This window comes from Saccostrea cucullata, unplaced genomic scaffold, assembly GCF_032062105.1.
Source record: "Saccostrea cucullata isolate Sc308-1 unplaced genomic scaffold, CSIRO_AGI_Scuc_v1 ctg37, whole genome shotgun sequence".
Taxonomy (NCBI): Eukaryota; Metazoa; Mollusca; class Bivalvia; order Ostreida; family Ostreidae; genus Saccostrea; species Saccostrea cuccullata.
Genome location: NW_026938868.1, coordinates 413,658 through 433,455, shown reverse-complemented (window position 1 = coordinate 433,455; position 19,798 = coordinate 413,658). Strand labels below are relative to the sequence as shown.

The 19,798-nt window shown below is 32.1% G+C and overlaps 1 protein-coding gene across 1 annotated transcript; it reads right to left on the bottom strand.

The window, feature by feature from the left end:
- Positions 1-294: 294 nt before the first annotated feature.
- Positions 295-19,146, bottom strand: LOC134251590 (thrombospondin-type laminin G domain and EAR repeat-containing protein-like). Its single transcript, XM_062733991.1, has 10 exons — positions 18,569-19,146; positions 14,654-15,177; positions 6,937-7,048; positions 6,802-6,813; positions 6,129-6,272; positions 5,617-5,885; positions 5,305-5,491; positions 3,009-3,238; positions 2,462-2,649; positions 295-559 (listed from the first exon to the last, which is right to left on the bottom strand). Exons 1-10 carry the CDS (start codon positions 18,669-18,671, stop codon positions 295-297), a joined length of 2,034 nt encoding a protein of 677 aa, XP_062589975.1. The 5' UTR covers positions 18,672-19,146.
- Positions 19,147-19,798: the final 652 nt, after the last annotated feature.

The following is a 19,798-nucleotide window of genomic DNA, read 5'->3' as shown; positions in this document are numbered from 1 at the left end:
GCGTTAAATCCATAGCCTGATGATGTCATAATGACTTATGTAGCATTGTGACGTCATCAGGATTTCAGCTTATTCTCGCAGTATTATCTAACACCAAAGTAAATTCAAACCTATGAAATTATAATATACATCAGTATAATAAAACACTTATCCACTGGCTGTGAGTGAGATAGCTCTTTTATCAAACCCTTGACAGGAACGATTCCCCTCGGGCAAGCCCTCGGGGAATAGTTCCCTGTCGCGGGTTTGATAAAAGAGCTATCCCACTCACAACCATTGGATAAGTGTTTAATATCAAGGTGGCATAAAATATGCTTTCAAAACCTGTGAAGTTTTGCCTTTTGCATTAGAGTATAGAAAATAAACGTCTTTTTTGTATGTGAATATCTCCCAGTCCGCGTTTGGTAAAACGTCCATCTGGTGAACTCGGACGAACTTTTCTACACCCCGCCATTTGTAGATACTTGTCAGGTGATCACCTTCCAGCGCGCGATTCTGCGCATTTGAGACGATTAGGAAGTGCTCGTCACCAATGGTTACAAATTCCCAGTCCACTGCACTATAAACAAGAAGAAATCTTTAATCAGCGAAGCGTTTTGACACAAAACAAGATCCAGCTGTCATAGGTGAAAAGGGATTAACTTCAAAGTTAACCTTAATTTATCTGCAAATATTTTTATTATGCTGAGGGAAAATGAGACATTAAAATGCACTATATTAGAAACTGAAAACATACTGTATGCCATCTATAACAATCATTTGTTTTTGTACTCCTATAATGTAACAATAGATTTAAAAACAAAGTGCTTTTTTAAGGGCACCAAAGGCACATCGAATGATCTATTATTTTCTGTTTTCGTCCGTCGTCGTGCGCCTTGATTTAACATTTTCACTTATAATTCTCTAGAATCGCTTGGCCAATTTCAATAAATTCTGACTAGAAACATCTATGCAAAATATGAAATTTGTAACCCTTGTCAACAGAGGGCCTGAGGGTGAGCTTCAAATTATCATTATCAATTGTATTGGGAAAAAAAATTCTTCGGACATCAATCAATCAAGTTACTGTCATGATCTGAAAAGCATTTAACCCTTTACCAATATTGTTAAATTCATGTCACCCCCAGGATTAGGGTTTTTAGTGTTAAAATGAGGTTATATCAATTCGATAATTTAGTAAAAATTACAAAAATCTTCAAAAAAAAATTTTCCGCTGTAGCTGCAGCAGACAAACTATTTTCATATACGAATTCAATTTCATTTCATTTAACCAAAATTTCAATGTAAATTAGATTTATATATGTGCGTATTTTGGTATATTGCATTTGATAGATATAGACACAGTAATCAGACTGTGACATAACTTTTGGGTCAACCCTCATATATTTGATGAAGAAGGATGTCCCCTTTAAATAGTGAACTTTGTGACTTCTGATACAGGGGTTGTAGTGTTCATGTAAGGCTAGATTAGATACATGTATATAGTGAAAAAAGCATTTATTTTTACTTTCTGTACCTTGTATTGAGCAGACAAATTCAGAGCAATGTTATGTTAAGTACATGTAAATGCATCTTCCCAAATTGGGAAATTCATGGTTCTTGGGTTAAGGGTCCTAGAATTAGGAGGGGACTCTATTGATCATAAATGTAAATGTTACCCTTTGCTCTTGATTACTTTGGATGAAAACAACAGGTAAGTGCGTAGTTATGTTAAAGAAAAAAATTAAACTGTGAAATCTTCGTTCAGAAGATCCGGTTTTAGGATGGGGTTTGAATATGACTGTGTTTTATTGATTTTTTCATTTTTTCTTATTTTTGATTATCAACATATTATGTGTCTTTTATTAATATTTATCATGTTTTTTGCTCAGGTGGCTGATATGGTCCTAAGGTCTTTTATTTTATTTTTCTTAAAAAGTTTAAAAAATCAAAATTAATAATTGCTGTAGCTGCAGATCTGTAGCTCTCCGAAAAAAAATTAATAGATATAACTGTATATTTATTGCGCACGAAAAAGTGCGCTCGGTTCTCGGTTTCTTTCTCCATGTTTTTAAACTGTAATCTCAAACTATTACTAACCGTGTGTTCCTAACATATTCTTTGACTCTTTCCACAATAAAACTTTCCTCATAATTGTTGTAAATAGTCCTCCTGGCCCTGATATTGTAATCATCGAACATTTCGCTTATTTATACTGCCATTTTGGTTTCAAGGATAATTCGGTCCAATATGCTTCGTTCAGATGTCAACTACAAAAGTACTTGATAGAGGAAAGAAGATTTTTTTTGAAATCTTCCATTTTATGCAATTTAGGTAAGAATTTGGAAGAATTAATCAACAACCGAGCGCACTTTTTTGTGCACAATAAATATACAGTTTTTTCAATGAGTGGCACTGTAGCTCTCCGGTCTATCAATTTTTTTTTCGGAGAGCTACAGATCTGCAGCTATAATTGCTGTACCTAAATGTCTGAATGGTTTGGAATGTTTTAAACACCCTTCTCCCCTTATCCAGTTTGTATATGGTTGAGTTTGTAAAGTATTCCTGCTTTTTGTTAATATTCTGAGGTCCATAATTATACGCATTGGCCACTGCAAGGAAAATGGAGTCTCCTATCTTGAAGAATTCCACGTCTGTGGCACCATTTGTCTGAAAGAAAAATACCTTTTTAATATAACACCTGTTATATATTATATAAAACGCATCTGCTATAGCTAACATTGAAGGGAAGCAACAATGTGCATTTTAGTTTGAGAGTAGCCTTGTCTGGTAAAACTGTTTTAATAACTTTTTTTTACTATGTTTGAATTCATATCAATTTATACTATCATTTAATTAATTTATGTTTTATTTCAGATACGAAGTTTAAAGGAAATATTTATATATATATTGTTGTTTCATAAAAAAATTTCTTAAGATTCACTTGTCATAATCATTATTTCTAAATGTTAATTGGTATAACATTATTTACAATTATGTCTACAAAAACATATTTTAGGAAGAATAACCTCTATTGTTTGGAAGAGAACAAACTTCTTGTCTTGTAGAACATAGATGTTGGAATCAATAAGCGTGCTAAATCCGTCAAAGGCCTGCGCGGCGGCCAGGAAATGATATCCATTCACCCGGAAGTAGGTCCAGTCGTAGGCGCCCGTCGTTAATAAACTCTGGAATAATTCAAAGCGGCGCAATTTTGTACTCCATTTGTAGATTTCAGAGTCAACCTTATGGCTAGCACCTTGTAGTGAAAAAGAAATTTATTTTGAAAAATTGTAAGTACAAACTAACATAGTAAAAATAGCTAACGATGCTTGCTTATGCTTCTGGTTTACAGTGATTTCAAAGTTATAAAGCATTAATCGTATAGTAAAATATTCAAAACCATATAGTCATTAATTTTTCCTCAATGCTAGAAACATACAGGGTGTCCCATACCATATGATACCATTTCATGATTACGTAAAAGATGATGTAATGAATATTGGTATACAACAATGTGCTATAAATTAGCATTCTTATCACATTTCTTGTATTTAAAAAATAATGAAATTTTCACAGAATCAAGAGGACAATATCACTAATTGATGGTATCAGTGAGATTAAATTTGACCGTTTAATATTAGAGGCAAGGTCAGGTCAAGGTCATTATCTTTTTCCTGGACATTAAGAATAAAAAATTACTATTTCCAATCATAAAAAGATACTACCATATAGGGCCTATAAGATGATTGTACCAAATCGACATGGATAATTTAAATAAAATGGATATTAGCTAATCCGAATTTCCTCTTTTCTTAAATTTTTAGGATTTATTAGTTATTTTATATGCTTCCTATATTTAACTTTTTCCAAAATTTCACATATAGTAAAGTTGTCACATGAAGGTACAAAATAATACAAAAACTAAAATTTTTGATCGTTTACTAAGAGAGAAATAACACTTTTTACGGAATTTTGGCTCAAATTTGTACTTAGATTTGAAGCATTTAAAAGCCAACATATTTCTAGTATGTGTGAAAAATCTTATTTATTTGATGTATTTTGAAACTTAAGTCCCTTATTATTAATTTAACTTACATTTAAAAATTTTCTAGTCTTTGATTGCGTAAAAATTATAACTAAATTCAATGTTCTATGATAATTTTGTGAGGCAGAAAAAGAAGATATTTTCATACGCCACCATTCCGCCAAAATTATAGTCCCTGCTAGTTTTCGAACACAGTTTACCATTTCTATTTAAAGTTGTATAATTGTGATGAGGGAAGAAAAATATGGTCTTTTAAATCTCTTACATCTAAATATATAAGACATATCAACAAATGTACTTTGAATATTCCATCTAGTCAAAAACCAGAGAAGAATCCTACCATAAGCAGTGCATATATACTGTCAAATTTTATTCACACAATTTGACTGACATTGAAAGGAACGTAACAGAATAAGTTCACTTTGAAAAATACTATCATTTTAAATGATGTCCTCTAAGTGAGGTCCAATCTGTGTAATGATCATGTATAGACATTACACAAAATTCCATAAATATACTGAAGACAGCAGTGCATTTCTCTTTAGTTATAATCAGGAATGTCATCGGAAACATATTCTTTTAGATTAAGATTTAGATTAAGGTTCAGTAACAACGTTATTAATTATCTTCACATTTTCATTACGTACATATACAGACGCTAGAGGAAATTCGAGCATTAATTCCGACATCATCGTGCGGATTGTAGCCATATAACAAAATAAAACATCTTTTAAAAACAATGCTAAATATTTTTCTTATATCCCATTTCTTAAAAAAATAATTTAAATCGTCGGACTTCTAATTACGGCAAATAGAGCCAGTTTCTGTGGGTTCTTTTTCTACAGATAAACGTGGGCGATATAACACTTACAAGTAACAAACAGCAGTGAAGATAGAAAAGAAATATTTTATTGTGTCAATGTCTTAATAATCTACTTTCAATTAAATTTTGAAATAAAATTCAAACAGATTGGATGGAGTTTTCTTATCTGCGTGTATACTATGCGGGTACATGAAAGCGTTTGACGCGTGACCAGGAATTGTTTTCAAAACATGCAAACTCAGATTATCAGGAAGCACAGGTAGCTGACCTGTCAATGAAATCAGAAGCTATTGTTTTTTTTTAATGATTGGCATGCGGTAAATTATTGATCTTGAATCAGGCAGATTTTGGGGGCGTTAACATAAAATTGGGTGTTTAATAGCAGTGGCCAGATTTGGAAAGAATCCCTGGAATTTAACGCATAAATGACAGGAAAAAATCCTTGACCATCTACCTTTGGCATAGTTAGTGACAGCTAGATAATTTTCATCGTTGATGACAAAATGCTCAAAGTCCCTCGCTGTCCAGGTGAGTATAGTTTGAAATTCCTTGAACTTTTTCCGCCGTTTATGCCATTTATATATTGTAGAATTGCTTTGCACACCAGAAGCTTTGCCGTAGTTTGCAACTGCAAGGAAAAACTGAAATTGAAAGGACGTACATTGTAGGGCTGCTGTTAAGCAAACACACTTCCTTCATACTTTCTATTGAATACTGTTCAGTTCACGTATAGACTAAAATAATTTCTTTAAAAAATTCTACTCACGTTGTTGTCAATAGTGAAGAATTTCCAGCATTGTGCGGCATCTGTGTCCATACGCTGATAGAAAACAAACCTCTTTTTCCTCCATTTATATATAATTGAAATGTCTTTTTTTCTCGATTTTTTAGGTCTACTGGAGGCAAAGACGGCAAAGATCCCCTCCCCCTTTATAGTGAATACCTCCACGTCTATAGAAGGGCCTGGCGTACGGATGTCTTGATGGAAGTCTATGTAATCTAATCGACGTGGTAAATTTGGAACCTTTGATGGAGCTTCAAAGATTATGAAAAATATATTAAGCTGCTGGTCAAATAGAGGGTTTATACGTTGGTACATATATTTTTATTGGAAACAATAATTACAACAACGATCTACTTTGGTCAGTTTAGAGTCTTATGAAAAAAAAAATTCAGTTTACATGCTTAATTTTTCATTAAATATTATTAGTAAGAATTTTATCAGTTATTTTATACAATTACATTTATGTTAAATGTTGACAGTAGCGGTCTCTGTACCTTGTATATTTACGGTGACATGCTGCCAGATTCCATTGACGCAAACCTTGAGAGATTTAGCGTGAAGGTCATAGGCGATGTTTCCCACGTCTGTCCATGTGCAGTCATCCCATCGGGGCCCTGGCGAGCCAATCCGGTATATGTCTAAAATAAGGTACACAAAGAGAAAAATTTAATTATGCAAAGGTAAGGCTTTAAAGATTTTTTTCTACTTCAAAATCTCTGACATTCTATTAAACTTTCACCCTTTGCTTATTAAAGAATGAATCGTCCTCCTCAAGTACAATTGAATTGTTTTTGATAATGAATTTTCTAAGAGAAAATGACTAAAGAAATAATATCCATGCAAATTGAGTGCATAATATAAGACAACTCATTGTTGGAGAAAAGAATCTGGCATGGAAAACATTACAAATTTAGAGTTATCGCTCTTTTGCGTCCAGATAACAACCTTCTTTTAAAGCAAGAGGTCAACGCAATATTTTACATCTGGGTATTGATGTTATAAATAGAATAAATTTAACGTTTAAAATATGTCAGTTAGTTTTGTATGGATTTGTATATTTCATTAAAATATTTCAGTGATTCAAGCGCATTTATATATCTTAAAAGAAAATGCATTGTAGTGTAAAGAAGCACATGTGCTCTGATCATGCAATGCCAGAATACATACCAATTAATCGGCCTGAAATTATTTGAAATGCATGTAGTATTTTTTTTATATGAATTATGTAGTCAAACTTTTTCTATAATATTTATTTGCAATATTCAGTCAGAAAAATAAATGTTAGATTTGATGAAGACATACCTGGGACTGCTGGAAGTCGGTTGTCAAGGTGACGATGCTGGGGTGTTTTGGGTGGACACGCTCTAACGGCGGCGTCCGCTCCCGGGATGAAGATCAAATCTTTTATCTGTCCCTAAACAATATATATAATCATTATCTAATTTTATATTTAAAAAACACTGTAAAATATACACATGCTTTTGGCTTCGTTGGGATTCTTTTTTTATAAATCTGACTAGTGATTCCGTGTTTTAAACGCACACATAACTTTAAATCAATTCTAACCCTGAAAAGGAAAACATTAAGTGAATATTTATAATTATTTAGGTCAGTAGCTGGTTATTGAAAGATAATTAATAATTAAATTCTTTTGATGTTATTTTTATACTATTATTTGGGAAAATAAAGTGTATCTGGACATAATGATTAAGTAAACAAAATTTTAAAAAATTCTATTATTTTCAATGAAACATGAAGAATAAGTTCAAAATGTGAGCGGTTTTTTTCATACCAAAGGACAGTTATTTTATGTTCTTGGTCTTTTCTTAGAAATGATATAAAGTTAAATAGGTATTGTGTTTACTTTTAAAATGATTTCATATTTAATTCCACGAAAATAAATCAATTCCTTCTTCATAATTCTATAGTACCTAATTGCACGACGATATTAGAAGACCTTTTTTGTATTCATATGAAGCAGACTTTGTCCAAAATCTTATACATGAAAAAAAAGAAAATACATGCTGTGGCCTTCAACTCAATATTTAGATATATCGACGACGCATTGTCAATAAACAATAGTAATTTCCATTTTTATGTCGATCCGATGTATCCTGATGAGCTTGAGATAAAAGATACCACAGAGTTTGACACAACTGTTTCATATTTGGATATTTTACTTGAAAAAGACGTCAATGGTAATATAACAACCAAACTTTATGATAAACATGATGACTTTAACTTTTTTAATCGTCAACTTCCCTTACTTATGCAGCAATGTACCTTAATTACCTACATACGGAGTTTACATATCGCAGTTGATTCGATACACAAGACCTTGCTCTACGTATGAACAATTTCCTAAACGAGGTAAATTATTGACAAAAAAGTTGATGAAACAAGAATATTAGCAGTCTGTTTAAAGTCATCAATTCGTAATTTTTATGGTCGATACAATGACCTTTTCAGCACATTTAATTTATCATTCAATCATATGCTGAGTGGCAATTTTCATTTTAATTGTTAGTCCATTATTTATACACTGAAATGACGACAGATTTTCCCGTTATTTCCCGATCATGACAGGGAGCACACGGCGGGCGTGACCGGTCGGCAGGAGATGCTAACCCCTCCATGGCACCTGATCACACCTTTGATGTCCTGGAGATCAGGTTTTTTTTTTTTGCTCTACTCTTATTTTGTATTTTTTTTTAATGGACTTTTTATTTTGAATTCTGTTCGTTATCTCCATATGTTTCATAATAGCCTTAAAACACGTTTAGAATTAAACTAAAATCTTGTGTATCCGATTCTTTGAAAGTCCGTGTTATCTTTGAAGGAGAAGAGCTAAGAAAGGAGTTTTGTTCTCATTGAAGTGTTTGATAGCATAGAAAGATGTAGCATAGATGTGTGAATTATCTTTAACTTTCTCCGAGTACATCATTTTGTACACATATGTTATACGTTATTTTTTTTAATTTAATAGAAGAAAAAATGAAACTGGTATGGTTGTAATGAATACTTATTTACAGAACGTACGTAATATATTTGTAAGCTAATGAATGAGAGTATTCAGATATATTTATCAAAAGTTGATATAAGCATTCGAAAATTCGGTAAACCAATCAAATGCAGTATATCTATTCCCCTAAAATATTTTTAAAAAGACAGACAAAATCGTCATGCAGTCAAGGACATCTAGCGTGTATTAAATTTTTGGTGACTGTGTATGGGTTAACCGCGGTCAAATGTGTTACCAAAGATATCGGTTTCACTACTAAAGCTATCATTAGCTAGGACCAAATATATCATTATCTTATGGTCCCCATATATCAACAACCAAAACCTGTACATATTAATTATGATGTGAAAATGTGTTTATCCTCAGTTAATAGAATTTAAGAATGCTACTAGAAAGGGATGGTGCTGAAAGTTTCGGGTGGCCATATCAGTTTGACATTACCATACATCTTAAAAGGCTACCATTTGAAATCAATTATGCACAAATTACGCTATACGTTTACTAATACCTAGCAATTAACGGATTGTTTAAAAAATTCATTTGAATAAACTTGCACTGAGAGTAAGTGAAGGATATCCACAGAGCCACGGGGTCCCTGTAAAGTAACCGCCGGCCGTTTTCTCGCCTGTCAGAAGACAGTTTATTTGCGGTACCCCTTATTGTGTAATTAAACAGGCGATAAGAACGATAGCCGATAATGTTTAAGCAATAAATAAACACCCGCCCATTATGAGGTGAAATGACGGGTTCTTACAAAGCACTAGTATTTTATTCGAATTCCTGGTATTATGTAGATCTGGCGATAACATTTGAGGACTATCTTACACGTGTTGATATATTTGAGATAATCTTCGCAAATAGATAAAGCGAAAATGAATGGCGAATCGGCATTTGTCAGGAAGAATCAGGTGTTAAAATAACGATATCCTAAGATCACTTTACGAAATCAAAACGATTGAAATTTCTTGTTTAGTGAACTTATCCGAAATAATATAGCACGTCTGTCAATTTTAATAGAAAAAAATGTTATTTAAACAAAAAATTCAAGATAGAAGGGTACTTTACAAGCAATTGTTATCCTCGAAGACATTTTAGTCAAAGGACTACATTAATGCTTGAGTATATGCTTTCTTATTGCTCGACCTTGTGTTCATAGATGTGTCCAATTATGGGAAGCCATATTTTTAAACAACGTCTATAAAACTGACATAACGCTCAGTGGTGTTAATAGTTTTTTCCTAATTTTTTTTCCTCCAGAACTGAAATTTGGAGATAATAGCAATATTCAAGCTCAAAAGCTCATTCAATCAATTCAAATCAGTAGCAGAGCAAAGATGGAAGTCTAAAAACATCAGAGGTTTGATCAGGTGTTATGGAGGAGTAAGCATCTTCTGTCCACCGGTCGCGCACGCCGCTGGAACATGGAAAAATCCGTGGACAATAAGTATGGAAAACGTTCATCATCATTGGACTAAATGAAAGGCAGTTTTTGCTGACAAGGTCATTGTGTAGACCACAGGACTTGCAAAAAGAGGACCTAACGAAACCGTTCATTATCTTGTTTCATCAACTTGCAGAAAGTCAGTTACGATCGTCAATAGATTGCCTGTTTTAAAAATGTTCGCTTATAGGGCAAGCTTTTGTGTATCGAATCAACTGAGAGACATAAACCCCTTATGCAGGAAATAAGGTATATGGCTACTTAATGCAACTGAAAAAAAAATGGTTGTAAGATTGCCATCAACGTCATTTTTTAGTAAAATATCCAAATGTGAACCAGATGTGTTAGACTCTATGGTATCTTTTATTTCAAGCTCGCTGGGATATATCTTGTCGATATATGAATGGAAATAACCATTGTTACTTGATAATCTAAATGTCGAGTTGATGGTCACAGCAAGTGTCTTTGCTTTATCTCGTGCTTAAGGTTATGAATTATGTCTGCTTTAGGAATACAAAAATAGGTCTACTTATAACTGGTTGCCATTGGTACCTATGGATTGTTGAAAGACCCGGTCTCAAAAACCACATACAATGTAGATAATGTCAATCAGAATCTCAAGCATCTTTTGAATTTCAAATTCAGAGAACCTGTGTGAACAATCAGAAGGCTGTTTCACAAAATAATTTTGCAAATGATGTCTTCATAAACTATTATTTAAATTAACTTGAATTTAAATTATCCAATATAAGATAAAAAGAATTGATGAAAAAGACAACTGAAGAAATACTCAGAGGATTTAAAGATACTTCAACAAAACAAAAAAAAAAATACAATTTATCATTCAGTCAAATGCTGACTGGCGTTTTTCTTACTAATTGGTAGTCCATTATTTATACCCTGAATTGACGACGGATTTTTCCGTGATTTCCCGATCATGACAAGGAGACCGGTCAGCAGGGGATGCTCACTCCTCCATGGCACCTGATCCCACCCCTGATGTTTCGGAGGTCCATGTTTTCTCTGCTCCTATTTTGTATTGTTTTATGGACTTTGAGATTGAATACTGTTCGTTATCTCCATATCTTTCTTGCTCTACAGAATCATAATGCAAAAGATACAGGTAAATGTTATTGCTATTGCAAAGGTCTACAGAGAAGTGAACTAGAAAACAAAATGTGAACAATTAATTGTGAAAAGCAAATATGAGTAGAAGAGTGTGGTCGTTTAGTTTTGCTTTGCTTATTCTTGCAGCGCCGTTCCTTATATCTATCTAACTCTTGTGTACATTTAGCCAAAATCTTGTCAAAATGAGAATTTTATGTTCTAAATTTGTGTTTCTTTCGTCCCCGTCAGAAACTTTGTGGTGGTTACATTATGTAATTATTTACTTAGATAAGCCGGACAAACAAACTTATCAGGAGTGAAATATACACCAACACATGAACACTGTATATCTTGATACAACGATGTAAAATATGTAATATAAATGTATACAAGCGATGTTCCATTCTCATTCACTTTGTAGTTTTCCTTTCCAATGCCTAATAATTTTGTTTTCATATATTCGAATCTTTTCAGATGGAGTCCAAAATATTAAACATTTTCGTGTTCTTTTAAAGCACCATGCAATACGCCTTTGGTTCACAAAAGCTTGTTTCAAAGAGATTGGGAGCAAAGCAAACAAAATCTTTCAGAAAAAGTATTCATACTAGAGAAAATATTATAACATTCAAAAATATAGGTTCACTCAACTAAGAAGTTTCATAATTAAAAAAAAACTATATTGAGATTGATGAATCCAATGGATAATTTCTTGTTGTTTGCAATATAAAAATTGTTTTTATTCTCTATATTTTATAAAGAAAGTAATGTCAAAAATTAAAATCCTCTTAACATCTTAAAAAAAGAAACAAATATTAAGAGAAATCAAACATTGTCGGACAACTCTAAAGGTTTATGTGGTACTGTTCGATGAGTAACCCAGAACTGGTATTGATTTGTGTTGTGCCTGACTTTGTGAGCCGAACGCGATACTTTAAAGAACTGAAAGCTTCTGCAAATAATATTAACCCAGTACTAATTGCATGAATGAATTTTAAAATATTTATTTTCAACTTTGCTGTTTACACGCTAGTTAGATTCATATTGATTCATTTTGGAGCTCAATGAATATTTATTTATAGTTTATTCCTTACTCCTCCTATGCACCTAATCCTACCTCTAGAACTACCAGGAGTCTGTCTTTTATGCCCGGTTCACAGAGTTGTTAGTGTTTTTAAGACTTTTTGAGATCGATCATTGTTTGTTTTGTTCATCTTTTTCACTTGAAAGAACAATATTATTACTAAACTTAAGATTTGTTAGTGACCATTTTTCAGATGTTAAAAAAATCAATTAAATCAATAAAATTATTTTATGAAACACAATTAAGTATTGTATTGTAAAATTTTGAGTTGATGATTGAAAGACATATGATCGTAAGTACCCAGGAGGATATTACTTCTATATATCACTTCCAGTGAAGAAATTCTTCAAAACCATAAGTTAATTTTCAATATTCCAAACAACCAAAATAAATTTGAATTACCATGTCTATATTCGATTTCAAAACTTCATAAAAGTCCTTACAAACAAAGAGACATTGCGGGTACCGGTAAATGTTCTACCAAGCCTCTTTCTTTACTCCTCACTAAAATATTACCAGTAGTGAGGAGAAACTTCAGGAGTACTGTGCAACAATATATTCGAGAAATATTTTAAATCAAATACGTACACTTAAAATTTCCAAGGAACTTTTAGAACATTTAAAATCACAAACTTTTACCATAATCAACAGCATATACTAACTACTTTTCAAATTTTTATACAACCGTTCCCCACGATAAATTAAAGTCCAGGCCTTTTGATATCATTGACAGCTTCTTTTTCAATAAAATGGAACTCGAAAATTGACTTACCTTGTCACTGGTCATTTGCAAAATTACTTTGTTAAAACATTCTGATTGTACACACAAGTACTCTGAAGCTGATATTAAAAAGATGCTTGAGTTTCTGGTTGACAATATCTACTAGTATTTGATTTTTGGAGAATTGGTCTTACGACTATCTATTGGAATTCCCATTGGTACCAATTGCGCCCAGTTATTAGCAGACCTATTTTTGTATTCACATGAGGCAGAATTTGTCCAAAATCTAAATTGTGAAAAGAAAACACTTGCTGTTGCATTCAACTCCACATTTAGATATATCAACGACGTATTGGCAATGGTAATTTCCATTCTTATGTCAATACAATACCATATATCCTGGTGAGCTTAAAATACACAGAGTTTGACACATTTGTTTCCTATTTCGATATTTTAGTTGAAAAAGACGTTAATGGTAATCTAACAACCAAAGTTTATGATAAACATGATGACTTTAACTTCTCAATCTTCAGCTTCCCTTATGCAGCAATATTCCTTCATCACCTGCATACGGGTTTTATATCTCAGTTGATTCGATACGCAAGAGCATGCTCTACGTATGAACAAATTCTGAAACGAGGTAAATTACTGAAAAAAGTTGATGAAACAAGAATATTATTAGTATCGTTTAAAGTCATTATTTTGTTATATGGTCGATAATCATATAATTACCTAGTCAACACATGTAATTTATCTTTAAGTCAAATGGTATCTGACGGTTTTCACACTTATTATTAGGCCATTATATACCCACGGAATTGTCGACGTATTTTTACATTATTTCCCGATCTTGACAAATAGCACACGGCGGGTGTGACTGATCGACATAAGATGCTCACTCCTCCGCGGCAATTGATCCCACCTCTGATGTTTAAAGACCCCTGTTTGCTATGTTCCACTTTTGTATTGTTTTATGGACTTTTAAGCTAAAATACTGTTTGTTATCTCCACATATTTATTAGACAAAAAAAAATTACTCGCATGGTCATGTAATATTTCTTGATTGAATGACTAAGGGTAACAAAGATACATTTCTATGTCACGTCACATGATTAGATTTTTCTACTTATATGTTAGTAAGATGTACAATATGAAAGGTGAAGAAAACACAATGATCAGTGTTACAAATTCGGTTAACAAAACATATCGTGAACAGGAGGAACCAAAGATTCATGGCAATACCAAAGGTGAGATCACCCTTAAACGAGCAATATTTTAGCAATGAGTAAAATGCACTATTACTTTAATATTATGTACTTATTTTATGCGATACAAATATTTTATTAATTGATGCAAAGCAATCCGCTAGGACATATATAATTTTATACATCGTTTGTAGATTATGTATCATTAGCGGTTACAATATACATTATGTGTGTATTTAATATGTTCATATACAAGTATGAAAATTATTAATTTTCTTTATTTAAGTTCATATTGTGGTGAATATTTCACTGATATGGAGACGTCACCATTGCCGGTGAAGGGCTGCAAATTTAGGCCTATGCTCGGCAAAAATATTTTCTTTGTATTTAAGAAATTAAAAAAATATTGTTTTAAAAAATTGTGGAAAAACTGTTACTTTACCAGTGTAACTCCATGTCCTGGTGCACAGCTTGCAATTTGAAAAGTAGAGTTGTTAAGTGGAAGAATTGAGGGCCATTTTCTTTTCAGTCTTTTTCTTCTTTTATTTATACAATCCGTTGTCATAGTGATATCAGTTGATGATACACTAAATCCTACAGAATGCCACTTTTTGTCTTTCAATGCAAAGTTCCTGTACTGCACTTTTCTGTTGTTATAAGTAAATATGATGTATTTTCTAGAAAATTGAATTGATACTAAAGTTGAATTTTTGTTTCCTATACGTAGTATACATTCTTTTTTATCATACACACTTTCATGTTTTATCACAAAGAATATTGAAAATTCATCTGGGAAAAAAAGACAGTTTTTGAATATTTTGGAGACGGGAAACTGTAAATCAACATTGTTTCTTGAGAACCTGTACGCATGCGCGTGACTGTTGGTGTCATACAAAACGCTCACTCCACTTGGTAAAAATCCGTACTTTGGAATACTTTCCTCTAGAAGATCCGCAGGTAAAATACCTAAAAGTAGAAGTGATGCATAATTTCGTCATAAGAAAACAAAATCATCTTTATTTTATTTTAATTTTATTGGATAAAAATTTATCAGTTCACTACACATCTATTTTGATCTTTGATTATGCATTAACCATTTAACATTTCATTAAACTACAATAAAATTTGTACCTTTTAAATCATTAGAAATAATATCTGAAATTAATCACATTATATTTTAAAAAATTCTTTAAAATATTCTAAATAAAATTTTAATGAAGCATGTAGTAATTTTCCCTCAAATTCTTGTACAAATCATTTGACCATCAATCTGTATTATTTTTATATCAAAAGTTTATTTGAACATCCCCTGCTTAATCATTAGCCACCTCTGTACGCAACGCTCGTGATCGGTCAGTGTGCTCGAGTTAGATTCTTGTTCTGATCGTTCACCCTAATATTCTGTTGTATCGGATTATCTTTTTACTGTTAACACCTTACCAGAATACACTTGGGGGGAGGCTCTGTGGGGTAAGAGGATAGCCAGCTAGTGACAAGTTCTTTTTAATTTTGTTTGTCATAACGTTATGCTGGAGGGGTATCTTTGTCCCTTTTGCAATAGATTGAGTTGAATCAACTTGTTGGCATTAAACACAAACTGTCTCATTCAATTAAATCAATTTGAACACGTGTATTTTTCGGATCGCCAGACGACTCGGACACGCCCCCTTGGACAAGTAAACTTTACAGACTGCACATGATATTTAAAAGTCAACTCTGTTCCCTGATGACAGCGCAAATATGGCTTTAAACACGGACCGACTGGGAAAAGTTATGCGTTTTCTTTGATCACATATTTATTATTCATCAAGTTTTAGCCCAAGAAATTTGCTCGAAGCTTAAAATTGTCCTGAATCGCATAAGAGGTTCCATAAAAATTCTATGGGACCTTGCAGTGCGAACATTTTACTAATTAAATTCTTTGTAGTTCAACTTGCTCTTTGATTTTTTAAATGTCAAAATTAACCATTGATCGTACTTCATTAGAGTAACAGGAATTTATGTTAAGTGTTACAACATAGAATATTTATGAAATTTTTATAGGGTGACTATTTCATAAAGTGGGATAGAAAACAAATTCGTTTGATATATGTCCTGATATAATATTTTACTTATGGCTATATACAAGAGCAAGATTACATATGATATTTAAATTGCTCCTAAATGGTCTGAAATGCTTTAAAAAAATTCGATGTCTTATATTTGACATAAAAAAAACAAGCATCCTTTAAAGCTAAGAAGAAACGAGTATGAATCCCAGCCCTTGCTTGGTGTAAGCTCATTATAAAATTGCCCACAATAAACACCTGTGCTCTTAAACGCACAATTGTGGGAACTAATGGTGTGTCACTATCAAAGTTAAAGCCACGGAAATGACAACTAATTGTGAATTTACATGTTTAAGAAAAGTAGAAAGTTTGAAATTTTGATGTCTTATTTGATATGTGTTACATCAAAGTATTACACGCAAAATTATCGGGAAATAAACTTTATTAAGATGTTAAAATTAAAAACATCTTTGATATTTAAGGTGAAAAAATTAAATTGGGGATGACAAGAAATATGATTGGTTAATTTGGGGTATCAATACAGGTGCCTATCGCCTTCATTATATCTTTATAGTGGCAAATCAAATTTTTATGGATATCAATCTTGTTATTCATTTAGCCTATAACAACTTTTTATCGCTAAAAAGTGAAAAGGGACATATTTGCAGTGTCATTAAGAGGAGAATTTTTCTTCAAGAAGAGTAATTGTATTTTAAAACCAATTTCATTGGAATTTTCTCCTGACTAACAAAAGACAGTCATAAATATATATGTTTCGCATTTTTCTTTTTAATTTTATTCATATTTATATTCAATTATAGTAACTTGTTTCAGATATATTTCATATTTATTTTAGAAAAAATAAATTAGTGGTTGATTGCTAATGGATGATAAACTAAAGTTACAACTAGGTAGTTTTTCTACCTAGTGAATAACATTATTTTATTTATTTATATGGTTTACATGTATACCCTTTAGCAGAGTATGTTACAAATCATTGAATAAAGAAAATAAAAGATATAAAACTATAGAGAACATAAAGCTTTTAATGTCTGAAAAGAGATCATCATTTCCTAAAAGTAAGGGTGTATATCCAATTGATATACCCCCTCCCCCCATCCCATTTATTTTTAGAATTGTTTGTGTATTTTAAATAATTTAAAAGATACACACATTTTAAAGCAAACATATAAAACACACACATATTTTCATCTTTATTCTTATTTCATATATCAATGCAACAAATCGTAGCTCCAAAATTTGATTTATAAATTAAAATGTAATGCATTATAAGAGTTTAAAAAAGCACTAAAATAGATTTAAAGCATAATTATTTTCAACAATATATATTTAAATATTTCTTTTACCTTTCTTTCAGATAAATGTGGAGGAAGGATGCAGTAAATTACAGATTTAAAAACGTAAAAGTTGCTAGGAGTTTAACCCACGTAAACTGTTAGTTCTAATCCTCAATGAACTTCATTATAGATAGTATGTGGTCGTGAATAATTTAATGAATCGCCATGTATATGTGATTTGCATGTAAACAAACTTAAATGTAGCAAAGGAAATTGCCGTTGGCCTGTGAAAGTAAATAATCTTATTTTATGTGAATAGTGTGCCATCGATCCCCGGTGAATAAATATTTATGATATAGTTAAGAAAATCCTTGTACATTCACCTGCCTAAGTGCAAAATAATAACTTTTGTATAGAGGCGTCTGAAACAGATTAGCTTCGTAACTTTCTCTTCGTCAAAAGATGTCTCGTAAAGGTATTGTTAAATTTTGCCCAAATAGGGCCCAGGTGAAGCAATAAGACATTAAAATTGTTAATTTTGCAGGATAATGTCTTTACCTGATTGTTCGATAGATGAATATTAAAACCAAGGTTTCAAAATTTCTTTAACCTCTCCTATCCGTTCTTCAACATTGAAATGAAACAGAAAAATAGGGTAGAGGTGGTTTTTAAAAATTTACAATGTATATAGCTTGTGTGTTTAAAAAATGTCACATCACGATTTTGGTAATTGAAAATGCATAAGTATTTTTATATATTTTTTTAAAATCACTTGATGATTTTTTTTTTATTTTAGAAAAGTTTTTAATATTAGTTTTGGAGAAATTCAATGTGCGTGAAATTAAAAATTAACCAATTGATGAGCAACTAAACATTTGATGTTTGTTGTTGGCAAATATTCTCTCTATTTAATATAAATTTGCATTTTTTCGACAGGTATAATATTTGGTGATCTCTTTATCATTAACAATCTCAAAGAGATTAGAGTCAGCGAAAAAAATAAAAGCTTACCTGCACATAAAGTCGGATCCAAAGTATTCCCATTTACTTTTTCACATTTAAAGTTTAAATACAATAAAAATAAAATATTTTTGAACATCAGAAGTAGATCCATTGCTTCTTTCCATAGAAATTAAGTTAATATTTTCCCATTCTTTATCTTTCCTCTGATCTGGCCAAAAAAGATCAAGCCAATGAGTGCAAGCTATATTATCACATGATTGCTGACGCGATAAGGAACAAGATTTCAATATGGCGCTGATTGTCCTAATTAAAACTTTTTAACTTGAAAAAACCTTTTGGCGTTTTATGGTCGTAGTCAGGGAAGGAGGAGTCACAATCACTTTCTGCGTGAATTATTGGATTAGATTACTGAAAGTTGCTTCTTCGGGTAGCTAAGTGTTTCAAATGGATACAGATAGCGGGATAATGAAAGGCTAACCATTTTCCTCTGTGAACACGCTGACTGAGTTGAGTATCACTGATATGTCTTTCTTTGCTGCAAGCAAAGCAGTGAAAGAAATGGTAACATTTACTTTCTGTTTTGGTGACAATACACCAATTATTCAAGAAGGTTAAATTCCAATGTAGACCTCACAAGATGTCCAAAATTAAACGGGACCATCTTTGAAATGTAGTTGAGTTATTTTAAACATTTTGTGAAGAAGATCTGGCATATCGCTAAATCAGATTGGTCAATCAGAAGAAGACGTTCTCTGTTCTCTCTGGCTGTCTTTATACAATTCTCTGTTTTGGTGGTAGAGGAATAAGGCATATCGTATGTTCTAGACCAGCTTGGAATGCTAAATCTGTATCAATAACATGTAATATATCTCCGCGTAGCTTGAAGGGACTTCTAACACGTCTATATAAGTAAAACGCCGGCATTTTAACTTGATGTAATTTGGTCGTGATGATAAAATGTGTATCTTGTCGAAATATCAAAGCAACGCAAACAAGGCAGTCACTTCAAGTTGTCAACACCCAATATAATAATGCGATGCGGCCAATAATTCTGATGTTATGATAGAAGAAGTCCCGTAATGGCGGGTTATCGCTAAGGGTAGCCGTGCAGGTTCTGTGATGTCGTTTTATCTCGGTGATATTTGCTGACATCCAGGAATTTTTGGCGATTATTTGGCCCATCTATTGCTAATCAGCCTTACACACTTACAAGTATGTGTCTCTTGACCGGTGTTTCTACAAACTCACGCTTCGTTATGTTACAATTTATTAAGACAG

Excerpts from the sequence above, each read along its gene's own strand:
- LOC134251590 (XM_062733991.1), bottom strand. The coding sequence starts at position 18,671 with ATGGATCTACTTCTGATGTTCAAAAATATTTTATTTTTATTGTATTTA. Across the intron at positions 5,492-5,616 it reads TCTTCACTATTGACAACAAC|TTTTTCCTTGCAGTTGCAAA; the intron begins GTGAGTAGAATT and ends TTTCAATTTCAG. Across the intron at positions 560-2,461 it reads CAAACCATTCAGACATTTAG|TGCAGTGGACTGGGAATTTG; the intron begins GTACAGCAATTA and ends TCTTGTTTATAG.